Consider the following 27987-nt stretch of genomic DNA (forward strand, 5'->3'; position numbering starts at 1 on the left):
ATTAGCCGACACTAGCAGTGCAGTGCCAGACCTTCCAGTCCCTTCCAGTCCCTTCCAGGCCGAGGTAGCCGCACTCCGCAGGCAACCCCTGCGTGTGCCTCGTGGCTGCGTTTTGTGTGGAAGTAATGGCGAATGAGTTCAAAGCGGATAGGTAAATAAAACTTTGTAATTCGTTTCACTGGTTAATTTGACTCGTGCAATATTTGCACGTCTAACAAGTACATGACTGCGCCGTCTCGGAGACTTACATCGCAACGTTAACTAGACTAAGAGACTACACGTCCAATGACATTTTGCGCTGAGAAGAACACATTGTTTCGTCACATTGTAACTGGCAGTTCGATCACAAAAGTAAACGAGGAATCTTACAATTAGACAGGACAGTCAGTTTTATGTTACTATCACAAGAGCATTAGACAAATGCATGCAAAAACACATTAAATGAGTTTTTAGGTACGACATTTCCTATTACTAAATTAAAATCTTACTTGACAACACTGACATTGGGCTTCAGCCAACAGTCATAGTCGGAGTCAACTAACATCGTCTTCTAACTACAGAAAACAAACTACAAACAAGAATTTCACTCTTGCTTGTGTGGATCCACATAGGGCTGTGGAACATGTGTCTCTTCGAACGGAGACTAATGCTTTTTTTATTGATTTGGTCACCGTGAGATCTTGGCTACTTAATCAGTCTTTGAAGCGAGCCCCGGGGGCCGCCATGGCGCGCCAGCGCGTGTCGAGGAGGTAGCCACGTCCTCGACCGGACGCCTCAGGCAAAGTGGAGCTGCACGGAAGCGTCGTTCCACTTCCTGCCGTGCTTGGGACAGTCCTGGTTGTACTCGGCGCTCACTTCCAGCGCCCACTCAGAACTGTCCCCTCCGTGCTATTTGTCCGGGTTCGCCACCAGCCGCTTGAAGTTGTTGAGCTGCACCACCGACTGCGTGTCGGCCGAGCTGGGCGTCGATTCCCTGTTGGGGTGGACAGGCTTCGTGGTGCCTCGGCAGCGCAGCGCGAACTTCAACTCCATCAGCAGCGCTTCCTTCGGTGATATCTGGTAAAAGACTCATTATGAGCAAACGTCAGATCAATTCACGTCAGGTTAAACTATCTGACGTACCTTATACTCGATCGCCACTTTGCGAGTGTTGAGGATAAACTCCAGTACGGCCACGAGGAAGGCGAAGGCACATCCGGAGATGAGAACGACGAAGACACCACCGACGTTGTCCAGCCCGAGCTCGTTTGCCGACGCCTCGCCAGCAGATGCCTCCTTCTGCAACAAATTAAAATGTTTTCAAGCATTTCTGCACGATATTTTAAATTTGAAGCAACCGACCAGTCAAAACGAATCACATATCTATTTTAAAAGTCCAAAAATGTTGACCACCAAAACTCTGTCAAGCCACGTTTTTTTTTATTAAATTCTACGGCACCCTTTAATTGGTTTCAAAAGTCCAGGTGGAATTTGACTTTTAAAAGTATATGATTCGTTTCGCCGCAGAAGGCATGTTTTTCGTTTCCACGAAGTACTCTGTTCAAAATCAACATACACCGTTCCGTCTTCTTACCGTCTTTCCGGTCAGATGCAAACAAAACGAGACAAACACAAGTTAAGCATGTGAATTACGAGAAGTGCTCACTCAATCACCCAAACCACACACAAAATATTCACCTGGCATTTGCCACCACCATGCATTTGTTTCCACCACTTTTCTTTGAGAGCGGCTAATTTTCCAGATTCTTGCAGCTTCAAGACAGCGCCCGAGATGAGCGTTCTGTACCACGAATCTGAAAGTAATTCAAACGGGAACAGTTAAAAGAAACTGGCTTCTCATATTTGGAAGTGACCGCAAAAACGAGTCACTCACGCATGGGCATGGCGATGCCGTAGCCTTTGGAATCCATGTGGTTGCCGATCTGCATCAACTCGCAGTGCCTCTCCACTTCGTACTCGATGGACGACGACTCCATGAGGTAGGCGTAACTCCGCTTGCTCTTGAGGACGCGGTCCACTCCCTCGGCGTTGCTCTTCGGGAACACGGATGGCCTCGCCGCTTCCATGGCGGCCCACATCCGCTGGTAGTCGGAGAAGTTGGAATTCTGAAAAAAAATTAGGGGGAACGTTACAGGAAAGAAACAAAGTGGTGGGTCCAGGATCGCTCCATGCACTGACACGCACCTTGAAGAATGCTTGCGTTGATCCTCCTTCGATGCAGCCGTATTTGATCTTGTTCTGCTGGGCGAGGTCCTTGGCGCTCGTGATCGTGTCGTCCATGCGGTTGACTGTCAGGAAGGCAGCCAGGTTGGCGGTGTACGAGGAGATCATGATGAGCGTGAAGAACCACCACATTCCGGCCACCATGCGCGTTGACACGGCCCTACAAAACGTAGAAGGTTGTGATTTAGGTATTTTTCACAGATGAGCGTTTCGTGCCCCCCCAAAAAATATATGGCTTGTCTACAGGTTTATCTTAACGTAAGCAGCTAATAGGAGTAGGATTGTTAGAGGCTCGAGTCATTTCAGATTCAAAATTCCAGGGGTAAGTTAGATGAAGATGTCAAGGCTTATTAAAAGTTTTGTTAGTTTGATTTTCAACTGCTAAACCACACTGTTACTGATTTGGCACGCAGGTAACAATAGCCTTACTGAGGGGCAATGTCAGAGCCTTGCTGCATAATGGAACCGATATTGTGCCAGATAGAATTGCTCAAGTTTAAAGTATTCTCTAGCTCTGTGGGTTCTTGGTTGCAGGGGTGAGGGTTGCTCCACTCGTACGGGGTAATTCTGGAAGAGGATTTAATCCAGATAACGATTAGATAAGGTAAAGTTTTCCTCCACAGAACGAATGGCAGAGCTCTGTACCAACACATAGATTGATTGACCTGTCCGCCGGAAGTCCCACTACGTCTGGTCAGACAAATGGAACCTGGTAAACTCAACCACATTGTGCTACTGGTAGTATACAGATAGTTTTACTCTACTTTTTTTAAAAGAGCTAAGTGCCAATTTCGTCTGCGGAGGTTTTGCTTACTTGGGCAGGAAGTCACATCCTTGCTGCAGAAAAGAGCCCATAGCGAACCACATACTGTTGAAAAGAGTAAATGTGTTCTGGAGCTCCTCTGGATTCGGATTGCATGGATGGGGGTTATCCCATTCGTATGGAGAAGTCCTGCGAAATATTAGGTCAACGAGACACGTGAATCACACCAATTTAGCCCATGAATGTGATTTCAAAATCCTACTTTTCAATTTGCTTTATGATTATTTCTAGTCAAACAAAATTCAACGACAATGTATGGGTTAGAGCAATTCTGTCGTACCTTGCAAGCACGAAGAGGAGGAGTGAGACACCGACGTACGCTGTGGCCATGTAAATCCATACCTCAAGAGATAATGGAGATAAAAATGAAAACAAATTTGGAGGAGGTTCTTGAGGCTTGCTGAACAAAATCGATATTCCTGCATGAAGAGAGCGCGAAGGTATGAAGGCTGGTTGTAGGCTAACATTTCAGTCTTACTTTCAAATGAATTTATTGATCTAAATACTTACCCAAATTCATAAATGGCATAGTAAAGTCCACTGCTCGTTCTCGGTCATACGTTATCGTAAGATCACAGATTCCAAGATCGGCTTTCTGAAATGATACAAAGATAGATTAGTTTAAGAAAAGGCAAAAATATTATCAAAGTAGAATATTGACAACGTTTCTGACTTACCCTGTCGAGTAAGTCCTTGATTATTCCATCCCATTGTTTGGTTGTTGGATTCAAGCTTCCGTACTTCCCGTCTTTAACCAGGTAAAATTCATACTTAAAATTTAAAATCAATGAGATTTCGTGGATCAAGTCCATAGCATAGCCCTCAAGGCCGTCGTTTCTGCTGTCTTCGGTCCAGTTGTCCAGCTTCATTAAATATGGAGCACCCTGGTAGTAAAATTGTAAAATTTTAATTGAGAAGCGGTGCTTTTGAGGCGCGTTAATCTGTTAATGACACGATGTGGCACTCACAAGGCGCGAAACGACTCGCATCAGCTTCTTGGACAGCTTCTGCTTCTCCGACCGCTCCATCTCCTCCACGCTCCTGAAGAGGTGGATGCCCGTCATGTTCCAGGTGCCCGTCGCGTTGTTGGAGTTGGTCTCCACCAAGGTGAGCGTGAAGTTGGTGCGGCGATACTCCGCGCTGGGGTCCAGCGCGATGAGCCCCGTCATACCCCTCTCCTCGTTCGCCGGGTTGCTGTAAGTCTGCAGAATAACACGAGGATCAAACATTTTTTTTCACACTTAAATTAACGTAAGTACAATTGACGTGTTTACCATTTTCATGAACGTGATGAGCCGCTCGCCGTGTTCCCATTTTTGGAATCCGTCGCACTGCAGCGGGGCTTCGTAAATTTCCGGTGCCGTCTGGTTGAGCCGGTGCAGGGACTTGGCGAACATGTGCACGGCATCATACATCAGCGCGGCGGACGTCTGCAACACAAAGAATGCATGCCGGACCACGTCTTGCGTAACAGACACCGCCCTGTTGTTCGCGGCGTACCTTCACTTCCTCCGGGGTGATGTTGATGGTGTTGCCCCGCAGCCTCTCGCTGAACACCCAGTCCTGCACGGCGTTCTGCACGTCGATGGACGTGGGGTCCACGAGACGCATACCCGTGATGTTGGCGATGTTCCGCTTGTCCGTTATCCAGCTGTTGACCACGGAGAAGTTCAGGGTGTGGGCATCCTAAAGCGGGAAACAAAAACAAAAGTTATGTAGTTTTTGTATCGCGTTTGGCGAAACGCGCCCGGTGACGGTTTTACCAGTGAGGTGACTAGGTAGCTGGTGTAGTCGCCCATCATCTTGACCTGTCTGGCTTGCAGGAACAGGTCCACGATGCGCTCGGTGGACACGTCGAGCACCAGCCGCGACTCGGACGTGTTGTGGATTTCTTTCAGCAGTGGCCTGGTGATAAAGAAATCGACCGTCGGCGTTAGAGGACACTGTTTGAAGGCAGCTAGACCCGCCAAGTCAGTGCGTCACCTGTAGTCGTCGCCCTCCCCGAGCTGGCGCACCGTGATGGGGTTGTCACGCGGCCCGTGCACCTTAAGCACCTCCTGCAGCCGCACCAGCCCGTCGTCGTTCTCGTAGATGATGGTGAAGGTCCTCCAGGCCATGTCGTCCAGCAGCGCCACCAGCGCCTGCGCAGAGCGGCGCAGAGCGGTCAGTCACAACGCGTCGCTACTCCGCGCTCCGCAGCGCGTGAGGTGCGGGACTAACCTGGGACAGGCTCTTGGGGTCCGGGTGGATGTTGATCTGGAACTTGGCGGGCCGCGGCGACGTCTCCCAGTGTGTCAGGATGTGGGGGATCTCCAGGGTCTCGCAGATGGACGTGACGATGCCGAGGGTCTCGGAGCTCTTGGGGCCGAACACGGCGGACACGCCCTGCCGCGTGATGTTGCACACTGTAAGGCAGAACGGGAGTCACGGCGTGCTTGGGGGCCGCTAGTGGAGCCAGCAGTGTACGTACGGCGCTTGCCCGTGCTGAAGCTGTCCACCGGGGACACGATCTCCACGATGGGCACGAGGCGCACGTGGGGCAGCACCAGCTTGTCCATGTTGATGCGGTCCACGGCGGCGCGGAAGGCCAGGATGTCCTGCCAGTCCTCGCGGTGGAACAGCCCCGCTGTGGACAAGGACACAGAGCTAGAGCAGTTCACACCTGGCGGCGCGCCCGGCGTGGCCGCGGCCAGGGATTCGCCCGGAGGAAGGACAAATGGGTTGAACCGCAGCTGTCCCTCGTGACAGGCGCGCACAGTCGCCGAGGAGGTGGCCGGCCAGGGCCGCGCGGCCGCGGACCGCCGCGCACCGGGACTACCCGGCAGCGCAGTGCCTCTGGCAGGGCGTAGCTGCGGACCGGCAATACTCCGCGACCGGCGAGGCCCCTCGGCCCCGGCGATACCCCGCGCGACCCTTTCGCCTCTCTCCTCCGAGGCAGTCGCCTTGTTTGCGTCCGTCACGTGGTGTATCGCGGATGTTTACGTCCGTCTGTCTTTAGAGGGGCGCCCGAAAAAGAACACGGACTGAGTTGCTTTTCTCGCCAGCGTTTCGGCAAATATGATGGTTAGGTATTCAAATATTAAGAGAGGCCGTGTGTGTGTGTGCGAGGGGTGTGTGTTTGTGGGGGGGGGGGCATTTTTATTTCACAGTGTCTGCGACCTCTACCTGCACCCAGCCTGGCCCATGTAACCTCTTCGTTACCATGGGAACGAGTTTGAACCGCGTGCAATCATGGAACCGCGCCGTCTGCGCTTTTCTTTTGCAACCTGATTTTGCTTGCAAAGCGTACGTGCTCCCGATTGTCAGTTCGGAGCGAGTTTCTTGCCTGCCGCTGCGCGCTGCGCGATGCGCAGTCCCCGGCCGACTTCGTTGACAATCCTGGAACCGGCCCAAAGTAGTCCCTGCATGCACTCCAGGTCGCAACTTCCACAATGATTCATGCCATCCCGGGGCCTCGCTGAATGCTCGCGCCGGCGGAAGTACCATAGTCGCCCCATTTTTTCATTCGAAACATTTCTGACTTTGACATGCGTATTTCTGGGCAGTGGCGGCTCTTTTTAATTTGCCCCTATATCCGGTTGGCGCCGGCTGGCGGTCGCGATGGTGGTTACATTTCCCAGTTTACCGACAACGTGGGTAAGGGGGTGCATTGAAGACCAGGAGGGCGGAAATATAAATACCCCCACTACACATTAGCCCCCCCCCCTTCCCCCCCGCGGGTCCACGGCCCCGCACGCCTCGGCGACTCCGCCAAGCTTATTCCGCATGGCTTTTTCATCATGTGGCCACCAAATTGCGCAGAGCGACCGGGAGGGGACGCTTTAAAACACACCGAGTGGTTTGTTGCCCTTTTGGCCCACCTTTTGGCCCTGCCTTTTCCACGGACGGGGCTCGAGAAAAATAAATATGCCTTGTCGCTGAGTATGCTAAACTTGACCCCGCCCCGAAAATTCACGTAAACAGGTCGTCCACGGCGACTCGACAAGATCGCTGAAATTTTAACTCCGAACTTCCCTCAGCGTCGTCAGAAAGACATCGTCTCCAAGGACGCTGTAAGCTAGTCGACCGCGGGAGGAGGAGGCCTTTCAGGTAAGGCCGGATTATAAAGTGTTGACTTTGACTGCAAAGTCCCGCCCTGGTGAAACTGGCCCGGACAGCGCCGTGTCTGCCGTGCCGCGCCCCGCCACGCTCAGGGGTCTTAGCGTTTGCGGCGCGAATTACACAGTGCAGGTGCCACTTCTAATGATCCGACCCCTCACCTTGCCCCGACCTCTCCACGCCGCCCCGCGCCGCCCCGCGCCGCCCGTCGACTCCACTGAATTGAGGGAACAAGCGCTGCCCCTGTCTGGAGCAGGGTTCAGAGTTCCATCGACCAATTCTGGAGCGATAACCATTCCTCGGCGCTGTCTGCTGGGCGTTGATTACTCCCAGGCGAAGAGAGAGACTGCCACACTGTCCTGTCTGCCGAACCATTCTGTTTTTCGGCCTCGACGTTCACATCGAACGACTTCCGTAAAATGGCCCGCCGTCTTCCTCCGTGGTTCTCAACAGTGCGTCAGTCTGCTGACCTCGAATCCAACGGTAAGCGGCCGAACAGATCGGCCGAGCTGACACGGCACGGCGGCGCAGACGGTTTTAGCAGTGTTGGAACTCTTGGCGCCCCTGTCGCAAGATCTCGCTGGCAGCGCTAGGGTCTTCAAAGGATGGGCCGCACCACCCTGCCACCCCGCCACTGTTCTTGTATTGGAGTGTGGCGGAGAGAGAGAGAGAGAGAGAGAGAGAGAAGACCATCCGCGCGGCTTAGAGAGAGACAGCACCACAGTGTGGCCGGCAAGAAGATCCCCGTTCAGGAGGGCAGTCCGGCTTGAGCCGAATTGGCGGAGTGGGGCCATCAGACTTGCGGTGTGCTGGGCACGGCGGTGGCACGGCGCGGCTCGGCCAGGCTCGCCGAGGCACCGTGGCGTTACTGGGGTAATAAAAGGGGGTCCGCAGACGCGGCGATGAAGGGCACGGCCAAAGCCTTCGAGACCGCGTCCCTCGTTCGAGCTCTCGTTCGAGCTCTCGTTCGAGCTCTCGATGGAGCCTGGACTTGGACGCGAGCAGCAGCAGCAGGCAGTTCCAGGGGGAGAGCTTACGGACGTTGCCCGGAGAAGCGGCTCAAGTCACCAGTTGGCGTTTGCCCGGACCTGACAAATACTTGAGCCACGGCGCGCTGGAGGCAACAAAGTGCGCCATCGTTGTGGCAATTCACGAAGCGAGAAGGACGAGAAGCCCACGTCTTGATCCCTCTCTCCATCGGGAGTAAAGTGCTACCCGGCCTTCGCGTTGCGTTTCCGATCTTTCACGAGTTTGTCAATTCCAACTCGTGTGTGGGTGCGGCCAGGTCTCGCACATTTATCATTCCGTTTTCCGGGAAGACTCGAAGCCAACTGGGTCAAGCAGCGTCGCGGTCGAGTTTTTGAAAGCCGCGGTGTTGGCGGTGCACTGGGACAAAAGACCCAATTATGGATCCATGAAGAGGCCGCAGTCATTGGCCGGGGGTTCAAAAGCGCGCGTCAACCGAAAAAAAAATGATCACCCTGTCACGGCCCGCGGGCGTGATTCCTTGCGGGGCCTAACCAATTTACAGTGTGGCCATAAAACGCAGACGAGAGCAAAATGGAAATGTGGCACTCGAATTGACTCGATAATATTTGGCACAGTCGGGAAGGGTAATTTTTGACGCTCTGTCGAATGTTGTAGTATCTACATTCTAGCCCACAACCCATAACCCATATCATCACGAGGTGATTGTGTTGGGTTCGCCTTACTGAACCTAACAAAAACAGGTTGATCTTCCCTAATAGATTGGCGTGTCGGTTTCTGGTCCGTTTGCCAGCATGACAATTAGACAGAAGGGCGGAATCTGTTCTCCAGGCTTGGCCCCCATTTTCGCGCCCATTACCCTAGACGCGACGTGTGCCATCGCGGCTCCATATTGCACGGCTCACTGCCGTTACATTAATGGATGGAATAAGTTTAGCGGAATATTTGCAGGCATCGAACGGTCGGGTGAGCTGGCAAGGCCTTCGGAACGACCCATTACCCGCCGGTCCACTCACTGGAGGCTCGGCGGAGAATCCCTGCTTCACCGCGAGCGTTGAAGATACGTGATAAGGGAAATATTTCGCGTCGGTGAGTACTTAGCATTCCAAAACATTCACCCCCAAAACTGATCTACCTGAGCAGCATTGTGAGGCCAATGCGATCCGTTCCCTTCACAGTGCGTCCCCGCAAGCCGAGCGCTGTTGCAAGGTCGCTCCGCGTCTCTCGCACCCCTAAACGACTCTTCGCACTCAGCCTCCGGGCCGCGCTTCGCTCGAGCCAAAATGCAAATCCGAAGGCCGTGCCGACGGCAGCCGCGCCACACCTGTGAGGCCCAGGCAGCCCCACTGGAAAAGGGAGGCCCTTTCCCTGATCGCTGCCGGACCTTCCAAGAGGCGCAGTCAACACTGAGAAGGGCGGGCTGGGAGTAGTTTGCCCAACAGGGGTTTTCTCATGAATCCCAAAGCAGAATATAGGAAGCGAAAGTAAAGAACGCGCGGAAGGAACAAACACACGGCTCTATGGTTCCTTGCTCTCGTAGCGCCGCGGAGAAAATCCTCTGCTTATTTATGTTCATATCGTGATAAAGTAGTCCGCAACTTCCGTAACTAACATCGTTACCCAGGACAAATCGAACGGCGCAAAGCTTCGTCTTAAAAGGCAGCCATAAACCAGCTGAGCTGTGCAGTGGTTGTCTACGTGCCTCCAATTAGAAGCCTCCTCCAGGTGACAGATGTATCGCACCCCCGGTGCCTCCGAGCTCCCGTTACGTGCCTGGAGTGCACCCTGGAGACAGCCACTCCAGGCGAGGCCGCGGCCTGGAGTCAAGCTAGCACTGACAAAATTGTGGCGAGTTTGAAATAAAGACAGTTTCATTCTGGCGGAGGTTTCTTGGCGCGCTCTGGGATCGGGCCCTGCTGCATCCTCCAGTCACTTCAGCCGTCCTTCAATTGGACCTCTCTCGGATCGGAGACAAGGGCCTGGCCGGGGTAACTTTACAGCTGGTCTGCCTGTCTGTCTGTCTGTCTGTCTGTCTGTCTGTCTGTCTGTCTGTCTGTCTGTCCGTCCGTCTGACTGTCGGTGTCCGTGTCCGTCTGCCGCCAAAACAAAACCCCGGCTGCCCTTGTTAATTCAGACTTGTCGCCACGGCTGACGTCACACCGACCGCGCCAGGCGCTTCAGGGAGCGCGACGCCAGCGGCAGGGCTCGCCACAAGATGCTCCGGTCCGGCTGGCTGATTCCCCGGCAATTAAAAACTTACAGTGACTGTCGTCGACTCGTGTCAGGTTCGGGCGTCATGGTGGCTGTGTTGACGCGGGGACGCGGCGTCACAAAGTTACGGAATCTTGTTAGGACGAAACGGCATTTCGAGTTGTATAATTTAGGCATCGCCGCTGTACAGCCCAAACAATCAGACTGAGACGGGGCGGACCGACGGCCAGGGGGTGGGAAGGTCGAGGCTATGCATTGTTGTCGCTAACAAAGTTTAAGTCCGGCGCCTCTGTGTGTGCGCGTGTGTGATGTATCGTTTGTCGAGTGAATTTCCGCCTGCAACTGCAGCGCTCTGCCTACAGTGTAGGCCCTACACCAAGTTCAACTCACCTATGTGCAGTTCCGGCAGCTCGTCCCGGGGGTCGCTGGTCTGCCTCCACGACTCCGCCATGGAGGCAGCACAGCAACACAGCAGCAGCGTGCGAAGCGACATCTGTGGGCAGGACGAAGCGACAGTCTTGAGGCAGTCGGAGAGAACTCTAAAATAGCCAGACGCTAATTGCAAATTGCGATATCCGCGTACACTGTAGAACGAACAACGCGAAGGCGGTGCGGGGATGTGGCCTGCAGGGGAACGCGGTCCGTGGAGCAATTCATAACAGCGGATCATTAGCAGCACCACCCCTCGCCGCGCCTCGCCGCCACACCGCCTCGCTCGTCCTTTTGGCCCGGCCAATCAGAGCGCTGCGTCTGTTCCAGTCTGTTCCAACGTGTTCCAGGCACTTCCAGGCACCTCCAGGCACTTCCAGGCTATTCCAGGCGGACGGCCACGCGACCACGCGCCCATTCACCGGCATGCAGAACGCTGCGCGCCACGCGCCGCCACGCGGTGGAGTGGCGGTATATCGGTGGCCGCCGACGAGAACCAAACTGAAAAGACGGTGGACCAAACAGGAAAATCGTCCATCAATACGGAGGAATGTGGGGCATGCATGGCTGCGCTTCTGAAGGAGAAAAGGAAAAATCAGCGTGACGTGGACGTGGCCTGTTCATTAGAACCTTGTTAGGCCCCGCAAATTCGCGACGCGAAAATTATTCAAAGGAATTTCTCCGAGCTTGTCGTCAACCGCGCCGTCCTTGCCCACATGTGCGCCTCTCTCTCTGCGTCCTTTGTGGCGATGCATAGGCCCGGAGCACCCTCCAGTGGAGTGGGCCGAGCTGCCGGAGGAAAGGCAAGCCCTCGGATTTTTCTCCTGGCGGATAGAGAGGCGTCGTACAGATAGGACAGCACGGCACAACTGGAGATGACACCAAGATAGAAGGCGGCGGGGTGGGGTAACAGGTCATAAGGCCAGGGCGCTAGCAGTGTGCTTGGCCTCGATACTCTACTACCCCCACCCCCTGCTCTTTCTCGTTAGGAGGAAGAAGTGCAGTCGGTCCGGGCTGCAAGAATTCTGTGTAACACGGCCGTACCCCATTTGCCGTGGAACCCGAAACCGACGCCATGGGGCCAGGCAGCCAGGCAGCCGGGCCTCGAGCCAGGCTGGACTCAGCGCGCGCGATGCGTAACCCCGGTACACACTGCCTCTCTTCTCTCTACCGAAAAAATATAACACATTTTTTTGAAGGGTTGGCGCGGTGTGGGAGGCTTGCACGTCTCTATCCCGACCCGCATGGCGCAGCGCGATAGACGCCCGCCTGTTTACGGTGTCGTGTCGCGCAAAAAGTAAGCAGCATTTGCATGGCCCTGGGCCCGGCGGCCTGGCCCTGGGCGGGGCGGGGCGGGGTAGGGCGGGCAAGGTGGGGTGGGACACCGCGGCGTAGGCTAAGCGTAGGCTAAGCGACGCGCGGGGCGGCAGCTCTGAGAATAAATCCAAAATCCCAACTTCACTGACATTCAAACCGCCACCTCGGTGCAGAGGGACTGACGACGACCTTGGCGCCCTCGAGATGGGAAGGAGGATTTGAACCCCAACGGGACAAAGCTCTCGCCGAAACAGTTTCCAGCCCGTCCGTGATGGAGCGAGCGAATGGAAGCCATTCTTGCACAGGCACCGCACCGCCTGCTCTTCGGCCTCGCTGCGGCCGTTCGCACCCCACGCACCTGCACAGCGCGCAGCCGCGCGCACAGCGCACCCCATTCGGACCGGGCCCTGGTTCCCCCCTGACCAGCCCCGCCCGCTGCCTAGCCCTGCCGGCCGGATGTCGATTTGAGAGGATGTGATGAGTTTCCGGTCGAGAGCGTGGCCGGTGCGAGCTGTTTGTGTGAGTGTGTGTGTGTGCGTGTGTGAGTTGCGTGTGTGTATGTGTGTGTGTGTGTGTCGTGTCCGGTACCAGCGCTGGCAGGCGGGTGACATGGCGTCCCGGTGGCTCAGTGGTTTAGAGCATGACGTGGGCAGCGGCAGGGCCCGGGTTCGGAACTGGTAGAAAATACAATTTTTTCGGCGACCACTTGCTTGGGGAGGTATATCCAGAGAAGATTGAGTACCAGCGCAGGCAGGCGGGTGCCATGGCGTCCCGGTGGCTCAGTGGTTTAGAGCATGACGTGGGAAGTGGCAGGTCCCGGGTTCGGGACTGGTAGTATGTACTAATTTTTTCGGCGACCAATTGCTTGGGGAGGTATGTCCAGAGAAGATTGAGTACCAGCGCAGGCAGGGCGGGTGCCATGGCGTCCCGGTGGCTCAGTGGTTAAGAGCATGACGTGGGAAGTGGCAGGTCCCGGGTTCGGGACTGGTAGTATACACAATTTTTTCGGCGACCAATTGCTTGGGGGAATATATCCAGAGAAGATTGGGTACCAGCGCAGGCAGGGCGGGTGCCATGGCGTCCCGGTGGCTCAGTGGTTAAGAGCATGTTGTGGGAAGCGGCAGGTCCCGGGTTCGAGACCGCTCCAGGTACCCTTTTTTCGGGACCAGATTTCTCGAACGGCAGCTCAAGAGGAGTTGCGACATCGCCGCCGACAAGCTGGTTCGGTGGCTGAGCGGTCAGGGTAGAGGAGTTGACTAGACTCGGCACTCGGGGTCGCGGGTTCAAATACCCAATGTGACCCCTCTGAGGTAAGGCCTCTGAATCTGGACTCTCACTGTACCACAGAAACCGCGCGCACTTCGGGTGGGCCAGCCCAATACGAACTCCACTAATCTGTCGAATTGCGCGGCAGGGATGCGTCGGATGAAGGCCCGGTTCCCATAAGAACACCGAAGCTGATCGGCGGGTCTCCTTGAGACTTTCGTATTGCCACTTTTTGCCGCCGATTTTTTCCATGAAACGCACTGCGGGAATGGCGCATCATTGCCCAGCGGTACTTGTTCAGTGTGCAAGCTACCAGGTGCGAACTACCAGGTCGAGTGGTGCGGCCACTGCCACAAAATTTGATTTCCCCAAATCAGGATGCGTTTCTCGGTATGCGCTGGGTGCACCGTCTAGACTGCTCGTCTCGCCCCTTGTCTGGTCGTGTGCACTGTAACGCGGCCTCGAGGCGGCCCAGGCTGCGCTGCACACTGGGAACCGCACGAGGGCCCCTCTCCCCCAGGCTGCCCAAGCTGCCCCAGGCTGCCCCAGGCCGGCTGGGGGCGAGAGGGTCATGCGTGCAGGCAACCTATGGATCCGCACTTACGCCCCCTGCCCCCCTCCCCCCTTGATGCCTTTCCGGCGGGGCCCTCCGCCTCCAGCATGCTGATTGGTGATCCACACGGAGGCCCCCTTCCCCCTCCCCCCGCCTCCCTAAATTCAAAGCCTGCTGCAAACTCGAGGAGGCGCCAGCCCCTCAAGCTAGGGGGGATACATCTGTGCCGCCCGTCCCGCGCCGCGGGCACACTCTGTGTTTATGTGTGTTGCAGGGTGGGTGGGGGCTCGACATCAAATATCAGGCATTATGTGGTCGCCAAGTTTGTCCAGCGTACTGCGTGCACTGCGTGGCGCCGGCTGAAGTCCGCTGTGTTCAAACAGCGCTCGTGCCGTCATGAATTGAGAATGAAACCGCTTACAGCGCGGCCGCGGTGCTCCGGCTTTGCCAGGTGTTTTTGGCAGTGGGCCGCGCATCCGTCGAGCAGAGCTGGTTATGCCGCGGCCTGGCTTGTTCTGCGGCTCAGCCCGTCAGCGCGGCTGTCGTCGCTCCGTCTCCCTCGCACCCACGCGGCGCCGGGCCGAGTCTGCCGAATCAGACCGGAAGGGAGTCTGGCGGGCTGCGCCACTGGCAGCGCTTCGTTGTCGCGCACCCGTTGTGTGCATCACGCAATTTCCGAAAAACCCTCGTAAAATGGCCTTAATTAAATTTAATAAATGTTATATTAAATCTTTATTAAGTTTTCATTAATATTTAACAAATACCAGTTTTATAAAATTTAATTAACTTTAATGAAGTTTCTTATTAACTTTTGTTAAGGGCCCGTTAATAAGGCCAGATTGGTGAAGCAGCTACCAATAATGCATCCAGGTAGCACGTCATAGGCTCTTTCCGTTAACAAAAACTAGTTAAATATTGTTAAAATTAACAAGTTTTAATTCAATTTTTTGGTTTTAATTAAAATCTTTTAATAAAATCCCTTGTTAAAGTTAAAGTAATTTAATTAAAGAAGTTTTGATTAAAATCGGGCAACGTTTGAACTACTTCGATAATTTCGGATGGATGTTCGACAGAGACCCTCTGGCCGGGTCAGATTCCCCCTAGGCACCTGCCTAGAGGATCCAAGTCAAAAATATGGAGATCGGACTCCTCTGAGCGCGACTGGTTCAGAAGGATCCGCCTGCGCACCTTATACTAGCGGCTATGCTAGTGAACTCCGCGAGCTAAGGGATTGAAGTAGACGGCAGCGCCATCTAGCGGCATACAAGTTTTTATTAAATTTAATTAAATCTTGCATTCATAGGAATGACTTAACATTATCGTATTTATTGCCTTGAAAAGCGCGGGCTTGATGTCGATGCTCAATTAATGGAAGCTAGTCCCTTTCCTCGCTTTTGTCCCGTTCAATTCACGCTGTTCACGAAGACAAGCCTCTAAACTTATTGACATGATTAAATTAGATCGTAACATAATCCGTTAACTTAATCCAGGGCAAGTGTTCACTTTAATCAAAGAAGTCTTTAATTTAGGAACATCCGTAACAAACTCAAATTAAACACCGAACTAAACTTAACAAGACCGTCCAATGTTGTTAAAGTAAATTACAAAGGAGTTTAATAAAGAAATATTTTTAACAAACATTAATGTAAGGTTCAAATTAAATTTTGTTAGATCATTTTTTTAATAAATCCAACTAATAAATTTTTGTTAAACACGGCAATTTAACAAAAGAAGTTTAATTAAAGTAGACGATTTAATTAAAAGTTGATTACTCTTAACAAAACTTTAACAAAAATTTTATAAAATTTAATTTAACGTTTTTACGAGGGAACTTTCCTTTGTTTACCCAGTTCGGCCCGATTCTTCTCCATCGCTCTGCGCCGATCACGGGGGCAGCGGCGACCGCCTCACAGTGGGCCAGAAGACCGGCGGAGGCGGCCAAAACTCTCGACCGTTCTACGGAATCAGTCCGCTTGCTCGGGCCGCTCGGGCTGCAGGAAAGATGAGGGCCTTCCTGACGTCCTATCTGCCAAGAATCAAACGTCGAGCCAAAGGGAACGTAAGCCCCGGCGAAGGATTTCTGGAGGGGGGAGGGGGGTGACAGCTGCGAAGATTACTTAAGTCGGCCTCCTTACTGAGGGCATGCATTCGGGATGATGCTGGGAGCGCGGGCGGCGCGGACCCTCGGCCATACCCATAACTGTCACGCAGTCTGCCACTGAACCCCCTTTTTAAGGCCGCTGGGTCGCTCCGAGCTGCTCGCGGGAGGGAGGCAAGAAAAGGAGGGAAGTGGAGAGAGGGGGAGGGTCGATCAGGATGAAAAATACCGGAACGAATATAGGAAGAGGAGAAAAGGTGGGGTTGTGTCCCATTAGCTTCCGTCGTTGCCGAAACTCAAGTCTGCTTAGGAATCGGGATGGATTTTCGCTGTCCTGTAACTGCAAAGGATTTCATGCGATTCAAACAAGTTGCGCAGAGCAGCTAAATCAGGAACCCAACGTGTGCCCGTCTCTCAAAGGGCTTCAGCAGTGTTTCTTTTCCAGCAGCAGTTCTTTTTCGGGGCGGTTCTTTTGGTGCTGGCTGTTACTGCCGATGTACGTTCACCACGAGGCATCTGATTCGCGTCAAAAAAGAGGGGAACGAAGCGCCAGACCATCCCGGCCGTTCGTTATTTGAATCGTGTTCGGTTCGGTCCGCCCGGCCGGCCTGCCCGGGCGGCGCGGCCCACGGCGCGGCGAGGCAGCCGAGCCGGAATAACAAAATTGGGCGTTGCGATGAGATCGTGCCAAATTCGGGCAGCTCTAATCACGGCTGCAGACGAGTGGCCCCCCAGGGCCCGTCCGGGGCCGATTGGCTGTCTCTGTCGCACCCGCAGGGAAAGCCCCATGAGTGCGAGAGAGACAGAGCGACGGTTCGGAATCAGCCAAACGTCCGCTGACCCGCAAGGGCCGCAAGGGGTGCAGTCCGTGGAGTCAGGTGCGCCCCGCCCCGCCCCGCCCGCCCCGCCCCCCGCCCCCCGCCCCCCGCCCCGCCCCGCCACGCGGCGCGCACGCTCTTGCAATGCTGAGAGGCCACAGTAAACACACGGGCAAGCCAGTGCATCTCTCCGACGGCGCCCTCACGTAGGAGCACAGCAGTAGCCATTGAGGACTTCGATCGAGGAGGAAACAGTAAAAGAGACGCATGGCTTCACCGCACTAAGCTGCATTCCACTTTTCTAGTTACGTCCGTTAAAATTTGTCAATGAAAGACATTCTTAACAAGCGGCGTGTTTTTTACTAAACGGAGCAAAACGGTACAAAACGGAACAAAACGGAGCAAAACGGAACAAAACGGAACGAAACGGACCAAAACGGAACAAAACGGAACAAAACGCGCCGGCGGTACAAAGCGGGCCGCGGCACGCCGTCCGGATGGGTTTAGCGCGCCTGGGCCGCCAGGCCGCCTTGTTCTCGTACTCGTCATCATCATGAATAATGTGGCTCGGACTGGACTGGACGGGGCGAAGCGAGGCCCCGCCGGCTCTGTCTCTGTCGCACTCAGGGCGCGCCCCGTGCGGGTGCGAGAGAGACAGAGCGACGGAACGACGCGGCGGAATAGCCCGGCTGGCCCCCATTGCGTCCCGATCCACCATCCGCCCCGTCCGCTCTGCCGTATCATCGCCCCCCGAACACTAGGGCACATTCGCGGAGAGAAAAGAAGGAAACAGAAAAAACGGCATGACGGCGTACCGAAATATTTTTTTTTTTCAGCCACAGAAGATGGTGATAGCTATTTTTTTAAAAGTGGAACTAGCACTCTCCTTATGGTCGTTCAGTTCGTATTCACTTCACACACATTCACTCACACAACCACACACACACACACACACACACACACACACACACACACACCACACACACACACCGCAGCATGTTCAGTAACGAGTATCGGTCGAGCACTTCCCCCTCCCCCTGCCCCGCTATGCACTTGGGGCAGGCCGCGCCGTTTTACAGTATCGGCACGCTGGCGTTGCTGGCGTGCTGTGTGGCGTGCTGTGTGGCGTGCTGTGTGGCGTGCGCGGGCGTGCCGGGACAGGCAGGAGCGCCTCTCTGCAATGCCTCGCCGCGGCCGACGACGAGGAGAGGAGGCGACCCACTTGCGTAACGGGAAAAGAGGAGTTCGCATTTTTGCTGCAAACTTGGTAAACTAAAAAATAAATAAAATACGATAATTTTCATCGTGGTTATGAAAATCCTGAGTCCCCCAGTAGCTGATACACTGTTCCCAAGTATTAATTCCTGCCCTCAGTTCCTTGCTGGAAAACGCACACCTTGCTTGCAAACGATCTCGGTGTCCCCGACAGTGTGGTGTCGCCCCGCGACGCATGCCGCTTGGACCGACCCGCAGCTCGGCCCTCTCGTCAAAGAAACTCCAGTCAGGTCGAGGGCCGTGGTGCTTGGGCAGAGCGAGGGAGAGTGTTTGCTACACCGGAGTTTGTGGCCAAGCTTTATTCACCCTTATACTTTTAGTGTGATCGGGTAAATGCTGTGTGAGCCTTTGGTGCCGACAACATTGTTGTTACGCTAAGGTATTGTTGTGTTCTTGCACGAGAATCCCTTTAGGTTTTATTTAGCAGAATAAATGTGAGCAAGACTAAAGAGCGCTGGAAATTATTTTTGGTCATTTGGGACGGTGGATTTTTCCAGGGGAAACATTAACGTCGCGATATTATGAATAGCAAGTCGCAAATCGCACGGTTTTTTTCCTCGCTCCCTTCTAACGACCATCCTTGTTCTTTGTCCTTAGCCAAGGAAGGGGTGTCTTTCTGAAATATCGGCTCTTTACGCGTTCGTTGCGGGGATGGTCGGCCTTATATCTTGATGAATGACGGCCATCCACACTGGAGTATCTGCAGGCACTGTACTGGGCGCGAAACAGCTAGAGGGGGGGGGGGGCTGTACGCGCCAGTGCGTCTTTTGTCCTTGTGGTTGGCCATTTAGCAGTGAACTTATGAGTAGCTTTGTCGCAAGCGCGCCAGATAGGATTGTTTTATGGGTATGTAAAATGTTTTTTTAAAACTTGCAAAGCTCATTTTTTAGCAGTTTACAAACGCCTAGCTTGGTAGAAGGGTTCTGGGAAATGTTGAATAGTCCTGAAACTCCATTTTTTTGCCGTGTAGGCGAGGTGGTGGGGGTGGTGAGTGTGGAGTGGCCGAGCCGGGTTCAATCTTTTCAGCGAATCTGTTGTGCCGGCGCGCGGGGCGCGTTTTGGCGCGCTCCAGCCGGAGTGAAAACATCCCCTTCAAAGTCCGTAATCCCTGCGAGCCGATGCCTCGACACGCCGAGCCGGGCCGGGCCGTGGCAGGGCCGCCTTGACCGGGCGGCGGCCAGAAAAAAGCCGGTTTGACGAATGGCCGCGCCTTTCCTAAATTAAGCTCTCGCGCCAAAAAGCTCCCCCTCCACTTTATCGACACCGTAAACTTTTTACGCTGCTCGGACTGGCGCGAAGTACAGAGAGCGCGGCGCGCGCCACGCAAAACAACGTGACCCGACACCACGTGATTCGTGCACAACGCCCCGCCACGCCCCGCCACGCCCCGCCACGCCCCGCGGCGCTGTTCTTGTCTCCCTGTCGGCTCCTTGTCGGCCGCCGCCTGCGGGAGCGAGGCTAGGCAGGCCCGCCGAGCGGCCGTGCGCCGCCGCGGGGTGGCGGCCTACCTCGCAGGCTGCCGCGCCGCCTCACAGTGGGCCAGGAGACCGGTGGAGGCGGACAAAGCTCTAGACGCGTTTGGAGCTCAGAGTCGCTCAACAGGACTCGAACCTAACGTGTGACCCCACCACAGCATTCCTAATTCAGAGAGCAATCCATTGGTGGGGTCACACGTTCGATTCGAGTCCTGTTCAGCGACTCTGGAGCTCAAACCGCGTGCAGAGTTTTGGCCGCCTCCGCCGGTCTTCTGGCCCACTGTGCTGTGCGCCCTGGCAAGCGAAACGAACCGCTTCCGCGGCTCCGCGGTCACAGGGATGACAACCCGACCGGCCGAATTAATCACGGGGCTTCGATAAGAGCCGCTCTCCGGCCATCATTTATTTCCTCCGCAGCTTACGTTGGCGAAAAAAGGAAAAAATTGCCGCGCAGGGCGGCAACTTAGCGGAAAGAATTTTCCCTCGAGAAGACGAGCCAAAAGCCATCTCGTCCCGTCCGGAGGGCCTCGTCCCGTCCTTGTTGCTCAAAGCCGCGCTCACGCCAGCACTTAATGACGGCACTGGAGGAGGCTCCGGGCGCGGCCAACAACAACCAACACGTTCAGAAACAACAACAACCAACACGTAGAGCAGCAACAAAAACATGAGAAATCGGGTGCGGCGACAACGGGGTGCAAATAGAGCCGGAACAGTGTACTTACACACACTGAACGCGAGCGATGTAAAACAAAAATGGTCACGCCACGATAAGTGAAACTCGGCAACAAGAACAACAACAGCGAGGGCAGCAACAAGGACCATGACGCGCGGCGGAAACAATGCGTGAGGGATGAGATGCGGCAGGGCGCGCTATCTCTCGCGCTTCCTGTCTCGGCAGTGCGAGAGAGAGAGAGAGAGAGAGAGAGAGAGAGAGAGAGAGAGAGAGAGAGAGAGAGAGAGAGAGAGGCAGTGCTGCCACCTGGTGGCACGTCGCGGTGTTGCCGCGTTGACGTTCTGAATTATTTCTCGTGCAGAAACGCGTCCCAGCCCCGCCGGTCCGCCTCGCGGAAATATGGGTCACCGACACTCGAGCCGAGCCGAGCCCACCACGGCCTCTGCAGCGCAGGTACCCGGCACGACCCCGAGCCGCCTCTAAACCAAGTCAGTGGGGTTGTGGGGCTGGCCTCAGCTTGACCACTCCGCCTCTGCTCTCAAGCACGTGCGTTTGCGAATGTGTTCGTGTGAGTGCGGCCAGTGTGGTGGCGTTGTCGAGTACCTCATCAAGCGTGCTGTGTCCAGGGCCCTTCCCTTGGCCCTTTTTTAACCAGTGTGTCCTCGAGGGCGCGGCCATCGTTTGTACGCCACATCATCCCCACGCCATGTCAGCCCGGCCTCCTCACAGTGGGCCAGAAGATCGGTCGAGGCGGCCAAAACTCTAGAGACGCGTTTTGAGCGCCAGAGTTGCTGAACAGGACTCAAACCGAACGTGTGACCCCATCAATGGATCCCTCGTTCGGAGAGCAATCCATTGGTGGGTCGTCACAAGTTCGGTTCGAGTCTCATTTAGCGACCCTAGAGCTCACGCGTTCTGGATTTTGACAGCCTCCACTGGCCTTCTGAGGAAGTCTGCCGAGGTATCGGAGTAACGGGGCCCGGCCAGTGCAGTCTTTGCTTTTCTGGGTCAGGCAGGGTGTCTCTTTCGCATTGTTTGCGAGATTTCCCGGGCAGCCTCGCCCTCGCGGCACCGGGCGCGGTACGTCTTTCGCGCCACACCTCATTTTTTATTCCGTCACGGTTCGGTGAGGCCTAAAGGGCGCGCTGCCACGCCACGCCACGCCACCCTCAACCGTCAGCCTCCCTGCTCAGCCTTCAAACCCGTCGCGTCTCGCCCCGCCCCGCCCGGGGGGAGCCCTGGAGGCGGGAATGAAAGCAGCAGCCAGGTTTCCCTTACACCCTGCAGAGCGATTCCGAATACTGCCTTCGCCGCTACGGGACGCCCCATGAGTGCGAGGGAGACAGAAAGCAGCGTTCGGAGCGCTGCCCGTGTATCGGCAGGGCGTGCCGAGGGCGTGCCCAGGGGCGTGCCGGGGCCGGGCCCGCAGGGGGTCGCACTCCCTCATGTCTGCACCGCGCTGTTGGAAGATAGTAGTCTCGCGACGGTTTTCCCAGGAGAAATTTTTCAGGCCACCCCCTTTGTAGTGCCTGTGGCGGATTCTGCTCGTTGGATCTTTTAGCTCTTCCATAACTAAACATGGACGCTGGACGAAAATGGCGAAGGCCGTCTTAAATTCGTTTTCGAGTTAGTGGCGCAGTAAAAATTCATCAAGCCGCCGGAAACTAATGCCTTTCCGCGGTGCCTGCGTCCCCCACACCGATATTTCCTGATCCAACTTTGATTCCCTTTCTTCTGGAAACTCACCCTTCCCTTCCCCGCCGACCTCCGCCGTGGACGTCCTGCCAGTGCCGGTGCCTTGCACACGCCGCGTGTCCAAACTTTTTCAACCTCGCCGACGATGCGCCAGTCCGCCGGCCAGGCGGACGGCCAGCCGGGCAGGCAGGCAGCCAGCAAGCCAGCCAGCAAGCCAGCCAGCAGCCAGGCAGCCAGGCTGTTGCTGCTGGCAAAGTTGTTAGAAAAAGATTAGGACGCGCGAGGAAGGCGATGAAGAGCTGGGAGGAGGCATACATCATTACAGTGCACCTCCTGACCCTGATCCCAGCGCCACCCTCTCACTTCTCCTCTTCCCCCTCCCCTCCCTCCCCTCTCCCTTGATAATAGGGGGCGGGCCTCGGACTTTTGCTCGCTTTCTGCCCGTCCCGGCATGGTCCGGCTCAATGGGATGGCATAATGCGTTTATCGCGTAGGTGTGGATTATTGCCAAGCGGCTAGGCCGGCCAGCGAGCCAGCCTCCCCCGCGTCCATTTCGTCGAGCGGACAGCGGCGCGCCAGCACTCCGGGACTTGTTGTGCTTTCACGTTCTGCTGCAGACTTCACTCGGCATCAACCTTTTTTTTTCGATTTTTTTAGCGCTTTACGCGCATTTGTTGGCGATTTCCCGCGTTTTGCTGACTCTGCATCCCGACGCGGCGTCGCTACGCAGCCGGTGCTTGCTTCTTGTCGCCGAAACGACCGGAACCCTCATCTCTCTGAGTCCTGGGCCGGTACGCCGGGCCGGTCCCGAGCAGGGACCAGGTCACGGAGGGGCGCAGAGCGGCGCAGAGCAGAGCGAGGGTCACGGCTCCGAATCCAGGCGGGCGGACATAAATTTGAATGTCACATTTTGACGGAGAGTCACTCTGTACTGACTCGAAACAGTGTCGCTATTTCGTGCCTCTCTCTCTCTCACTTCTGGTGTGCAAGAGAGAGAGAGAGAGAGAGAGAGAGAGAGAGAGAGAGAGAGAGAGAGAGAGAGAGAGAGACAGCTGACTGGCCCTCCCCCACCCTCCTCCGCCCTTTGAACCCTCGGGGGGCAAGGACCACATCGATCAGACCACTGTATGCAGGGCCGAGCCGGGCGGGGCGTGGATTTTGAGTTGTAGTCGTTGTAGCACGCGCGGACTCTGTCACACACCAACACGCAAGGGGACGAACTCTCTTCCGAGGACGCCGAAAGACACTCATGGCAAAACAGCACCAGTTTGAATCGAAATCACACAGCAAGCAAGCCTTCCATAATTACTGGACAACAATAATTCCCCGAGGGGGGGAGGGGAGGGGGGGGGGTCCAGCGAGTGCCTTTTACAATTAGCTGCACTATTCCTCCCTCGCTCCCCCGGCGGAGATTCTCTTTGTCGACCTTCCCCCTTCTCTCTCTAATTTTCCGCGGGGTGAGGGGGAGGGGTGGGGGGAAATTTGAGCGCGCGCCTCGGCGGCCTAGCGGAGAAGGCGCTTATCAGACTCGGCAGTCCGACGGGCCCGACTCGGGCTGGCTGGGGAGGGAGACTCTATTAGTTACTGACAGCATTTGTCCATCTTGATGCGCTCTTTTTGGCGGGAACCTTCCCAGTGGATGTGCAAGTGCAATTCCGTACGTGGCGTGACGCAATTTTGAGCGAGCAAAGAAAGAGATGAAAAATGTCAAGGTCGCGGAGCCGAAAAAAGGAGTGAGGGTTAGGCTTCGCGCCGGCATCACGCTGTTATTTAATTAACGTCACTCTTCGGCTTGTTCTCCTCTACACTGCAACGCCGCCATTTTGCTTCCGCGGGGCCTCCCCGCAGGATTTGTGGAATTAGAAAAGAAGATAACGGGTCAAAGACGAGAAAACGGCCTTTCCCCTTTCTCCCCCGCGAGCTTCGATAACAGCAATGATGATGAGGCTGCGGTGGCCTTGCGGGGAGGCTGGCTGGCTGCCTGCCTGCCTGCCTGCCTGCGTGGCCGTCCAAAGGGAAGGGGTTAACGGCTGAAGAGGCCGCGAGGAAAACAAGAAGAAAACGCCACTGTACCCCAGTGCCCTGCAGTGCCTCGAGCCAAAGGTGAATGAAATGAAAAGAATGGGCCCTCCTTTTTTTGCTACGCTTTGCAGCCGCTCTGGGAGACAGAGACTCTTGTCAACGGCATGGGAATAAGCAGTGGGACAGACAAAGCTTTTCATTAAAATGAAAATTGGGTAAAACAACAAAGTGGGGTGAAAAGGTGAACCGGTTTTCCGGGTACACCCAAAAAATTCGTTCTGAAATCAAGATAATCTACTTGTTACTTTTCAAGTAATTTCACTTATGGCCAGTACATTTCCTTGGTCCCACGAGCGACTTTTTGGGGAGTAGAGGGGCGGTTCAAAGGTGGCCGTAAGTTCTGCCCGGCGAGACTGGATTGTTGGAATGGATTATGACGGGGCACCGTAAAGCGAAAGCTAATTAAGAAAACTCGGCAACTCTGTAACATGACAGCACCGTAAGTACATCGTCGCTGGGAAACTCTCCGCGCGTGGTGTTGCCGTGTTGCCGTCGGTGGATGCGAGGTAAAGGCAGAGAAACCGCCACCGCGCCACCGCGGCCGGCGCGGAGAGTCGTTTCCGTCGCTCTGTCTCCCTCGCACTCATGGGGCGTCCCCTGCACCGGTGCGAGAGAGACAGAGCGACGAAACCGACCCTCGGAATCAGTCGGCAGGCCCGGACCAAGGCGGTGGAGGGAACTCCGGCAAAGCAGTGCCAACTGCGATCGGCTGAAACTCAAACACTGCGCGCGAACCGCCCCACCGTCCCGCCGCACAGTGGGCCAGAAGACCAGTGGAAGCGGCAAAAACACGCGTTTTGAGCTGCAGAGTCGCTAAATGGGACTCAAATTGATCGTGTGACCCCACCAATGGATTGCTCTCCGAACGAGGAATCCATTGGTGGGGTCACACGCTCAATTCGAGTCCTGTCTAGCGACTCTGCAGCTCAAAACGCGTCTAGAGTTTTGGCCGCCTCAACCGTCGTCGTCTGGCCCACTGTGCGTCCTCCCCCGGCTGGGCCGGCCCCTTGCCTCGCTGACGCGTGACTGCGTGGCGGGGCTGGGCTTGGCCGCCCCGACAGTGGCGTGTCGCGTTGTTCCAGCTTCCAGCCCGCTTCCAGCGACCAGTCCCACAGGACCGGCCAAAACTGCGGTCCACATTTGTCCCGCACTGGCAGGGGGAATCCCCCGTGACTGCACGTCATAGCGTATCGATGGACGACCGCCGCAGGCAGGCCAGCACACCGCGAAAAAAATAAATGGTAACAAAAAGTGCGGCAGCCACAAAGAAGACGTTGAAGATTTTTAAGTTGGCGATCCTGCAGCTCCTTCCCTTTGCAATCTCGGCCGGGGCGTTGAGCTCGCCGATCGGATGGCTGTGTTTTAGTGCGTCGCTGGCTGCGATCAGTTTCCCCCAGGGCATCTTCCATAACAACAAAGTGTACTAACTTCACTGATGCCTCGGCATGCTCGGCATAGGCTAGACGCGCATAAAACGAGCCTCCCTCCAATCCGGTGGAATCGATTACCCAACAAAAGACTGAGGCGGGGGCTCGCCACGTCGGTCATAAACACGAATCCGGCCCGGTAATGGATGGCAGGGAGCAGATTTCGGCTCAAAGCGGCAATAATTTGACAGGAAAAGGGGAGGCGTCAAAAAATGTTCTCAAACATTTGCCTATGCCTCACGGCCGTCCAGGACAACGCCAAACTTCGCCGCAACGCTCCTCTCTCTCTCTCTCTCTCAGGTCGACGTGAGTGTGGAGGCGTTTCAGCCGGGCCTCTTAAACTTTAACAATTTTTTCCCGCGGCCCTTTCCACAACGACTTGATCATACACGGTTCCGCGATTAGAAAGTTCCGCCATTAAAACACAACAGCCGCACCGCGGGCTTAAAAAATAACAGAGAAAAAAGAGAAACTTTGCGGGGCGTGTGGCGTGGCTTGCGGAAGGGTTGATAGAGAGAGAGGAGAGAGAGAGAGAGGAGAGAGAGAGAGAGAGAGAGAGAGAGAGAGAGAGAGAGAGAGAGAGAGAGAGAGTAGCGCCGCCACGCAACGCGCCGTCACAAAGGAACGAGACGGCGGGCGATATTCGGAACGCAGAGCCATGGCAGAGCCTTGCCGTTCCCACGAAGTTCGCCTCGCTGCGGCGCGTCTAGCTCGCAGCAGTCGGCGAGAGAGCGGGGCTGGCGAAGCCGATCCGCGGGGAGCTTTCATCCCTTGGGGAAGGCGGGGCGGGGCGGGGCGGGGCGGGGCGGGGCGGTGGAAACCTTTCACTCGGCGTCTAATTTTTAAGAGGGCTGCGCGGCTGCGCCCATCCATACGGTACGTCACGCGCGCCGGGTCGGAGGGGCGGTATGACGATGCACCGGGTGGGGTGTCAGAGAAACGCAGCGGCAACCGCGTGAGCTGAAAAGCTAGCAGAATGAAAGTGCAGCAGAATTGAGAAATGTTTGAAAAACGTCATGGCGTAAAGTCGAACGCTAAAGGTTTAAAAAATAATGAGACAATGAATGAATGGACAAATTATTGAATGAATGCACGCATCGGTAAACGGTAGACGAGGGCGGGTTGCAGTCCCGCCTCATTATCAGTCTGGCCGGGGCCGTCCTTGCAAAAAGCGACCCCCCGGTTCCCGGTCTCTACAGCCGCGGCCGCCGCCGTGATTATATTTTCCTTATTTTCCTTATTTTCTCGAGATCTTGTATTTTCCGACCGCATTATTTCGCGGCGCCGTTCCGATTCCTTTCATGTTGACTCGGCCAGCGCCGCGCCGCGCCGACCGTCCCGCCCGGACCGTCCCGGACTGTCTCGCAGACCAAACAGACAACAAGACGAATCGGCCGCGCGGGCGGCGCGGCGCGGCCCAACGCAAACAACCTTCATGGAAATTAAAAATTGGCGCCGTGCAGACGACACGCAGCGCTTTGAAATTGGCGCGCTCTGGCGGCAGCGCCAGGCAACGCCGGGGTGCGTCACACGAGAAGGACGTGCACCGCGTGGCACCTGCAGAATGCAGCTGCAGCACACAGCCATCTCATTAATTCTCGAAAAGCCCAAGCGGCTCGCACTTAACGCAGCTACCTGTTGTGTCTCCATGCAGGCGGGCGATTCCGCGCATTCGCTCTGTCTCTCTCGCACTGCGACGGACGCACCGTGAGTGCGAGAGAGAGGGGGGAGAGAGAGAGGGAGAGAGAGAGAGCGGCGAAAGCAGCACTCGCCGTAATGACCGTGGATTTTCTGTTTGGCGCCGCCAGGACGCCGAGCCGTTTGTGTGCTGTGCGCCGTGTTCGGGGTGCTCGGCGAGGGGGTTGCCTCCGAACGCCGAGCACGAAGTCTGACTCTGAGCGACTGATCCTTGCCGGTCTGGTGTCTGCACCCGTTAAGGGTCGTTGTTAAGGCACGCCGCACCTCCAAGGTTTTGTTTCTGGAACCGAACCCCCTGTGTAGTCTGGTGGAGCGTCGACAGTTTCTCCCAGGGGTGCGGGAGGGGAGGGGGTGAGTAGTAGGACCGCAAGGCCTGCTCGCGAAAGGTGCCTCCGCGTACCTGCACCTGACGTACTACACCCGCTCACATTCGCCCGATGCCAGTCCTGGCGAAGTAGATGAACCCCCGTGGTTTTCATACGGCGTACACGTGCAGCCGGTCCCCCGGCCGGACGGCGAAGTGGCCAGCGGGCACGGCGGCCACGGCACACTGGGCGAACCGGCCGCGGGGCACGCGGGCGCTCCCTGACGGCCGCTCCATTCCGGTCACTGAATTTTTCATGACGCAGAAGCAATGGCCTACCTTATAGACCGGACACTGCAGCAGCCCTCTCGGCGTGGCCCTCGGCGGCGTCACACCCTGGAGTCCATGGCGGGGGCGGCGGGGGCGGTAGAGGCACGCACGGCAGTGACCTGGCGCAAGCACGTGCTCGCGTGCGTGGTGCGTGCGGGGCACGGCCGCGGACGGCGAGGGGCGACTGACTCGGGCACCGGGTCGG

At 55.8% G+C, this 27987-nt stretch overlaps 1 protein-coding gene across 4 annotated transcripts; it reads right to left on the reverse strand.

Annotated features, from left to right (window-relative positions):
- Positions 1-148: 148 nt before the first annotated feature.
- LOC117652188 (glutamate receptor ionotropic, kainate 2-like) lies at positions 149-27919 on the reverse strand. Of its 4 annotated transcripts, none has more exons than XM_034396908.1 (19): positions 27792-27919; positions 10733-10835; positions 5517-5672; positions 5267-5451; positions 5030-5187; positions 4810-4951; positions 4547-4732; positions 4321-4476; positions 4015-4248; positions 3724-3930; positions 3557-3641; positions 3327-3465; positions 2653-2790; positions 2185-2383; positions 1874-2105; positions 1678-1793; positions 1574-1576; positions 1123-1278; positions 149-1056 (listed from the first exon to the last, which is right to left on the reverse strand). In XM_034396908.1, the coding sequence occupies exons 2-19, from the start codon at positions 10833-10835 to the stop codon at positions 889-891; spliced, it is 2763 nt and encodes a 920-aa protein (XP_034252799.1). In that variant the 5' UTR covers positions 27792-27919; the 3' UTR covers positions 149-888. The 4 variants fall into 4 exon arrangements, with proteins under 4 accessions (XP_034252799.1, XP_034252798.1, XP_034252801.1 ...); XM_034396907.1 differs by lacking the exon at positions 2653-2790 and adding an exon at positions 3038-3175; XM_034396910.1 differs by lacking the exon at positions 1574-1576.
- Between the last annotated feature and the right edge of the window lie 68 nt (positions 27920-27987).

The sequence above is a fragment of the Thrips palmi genome, unplaced genomic scaffold (assembly GCF_012932325.1).
Source record: "Thrips palmi isolate BJ-2018 unplaced genomic scaffold, TpBJ-2018v1 HiC_scaffold_7, whole genome shotgun sequence".
Lineage (NCBI taxonomy): Eukaryota > Metazoa > Arthropoda > Insecta > Thysanoptera > Thripidae > Thrips > Thrips palmi.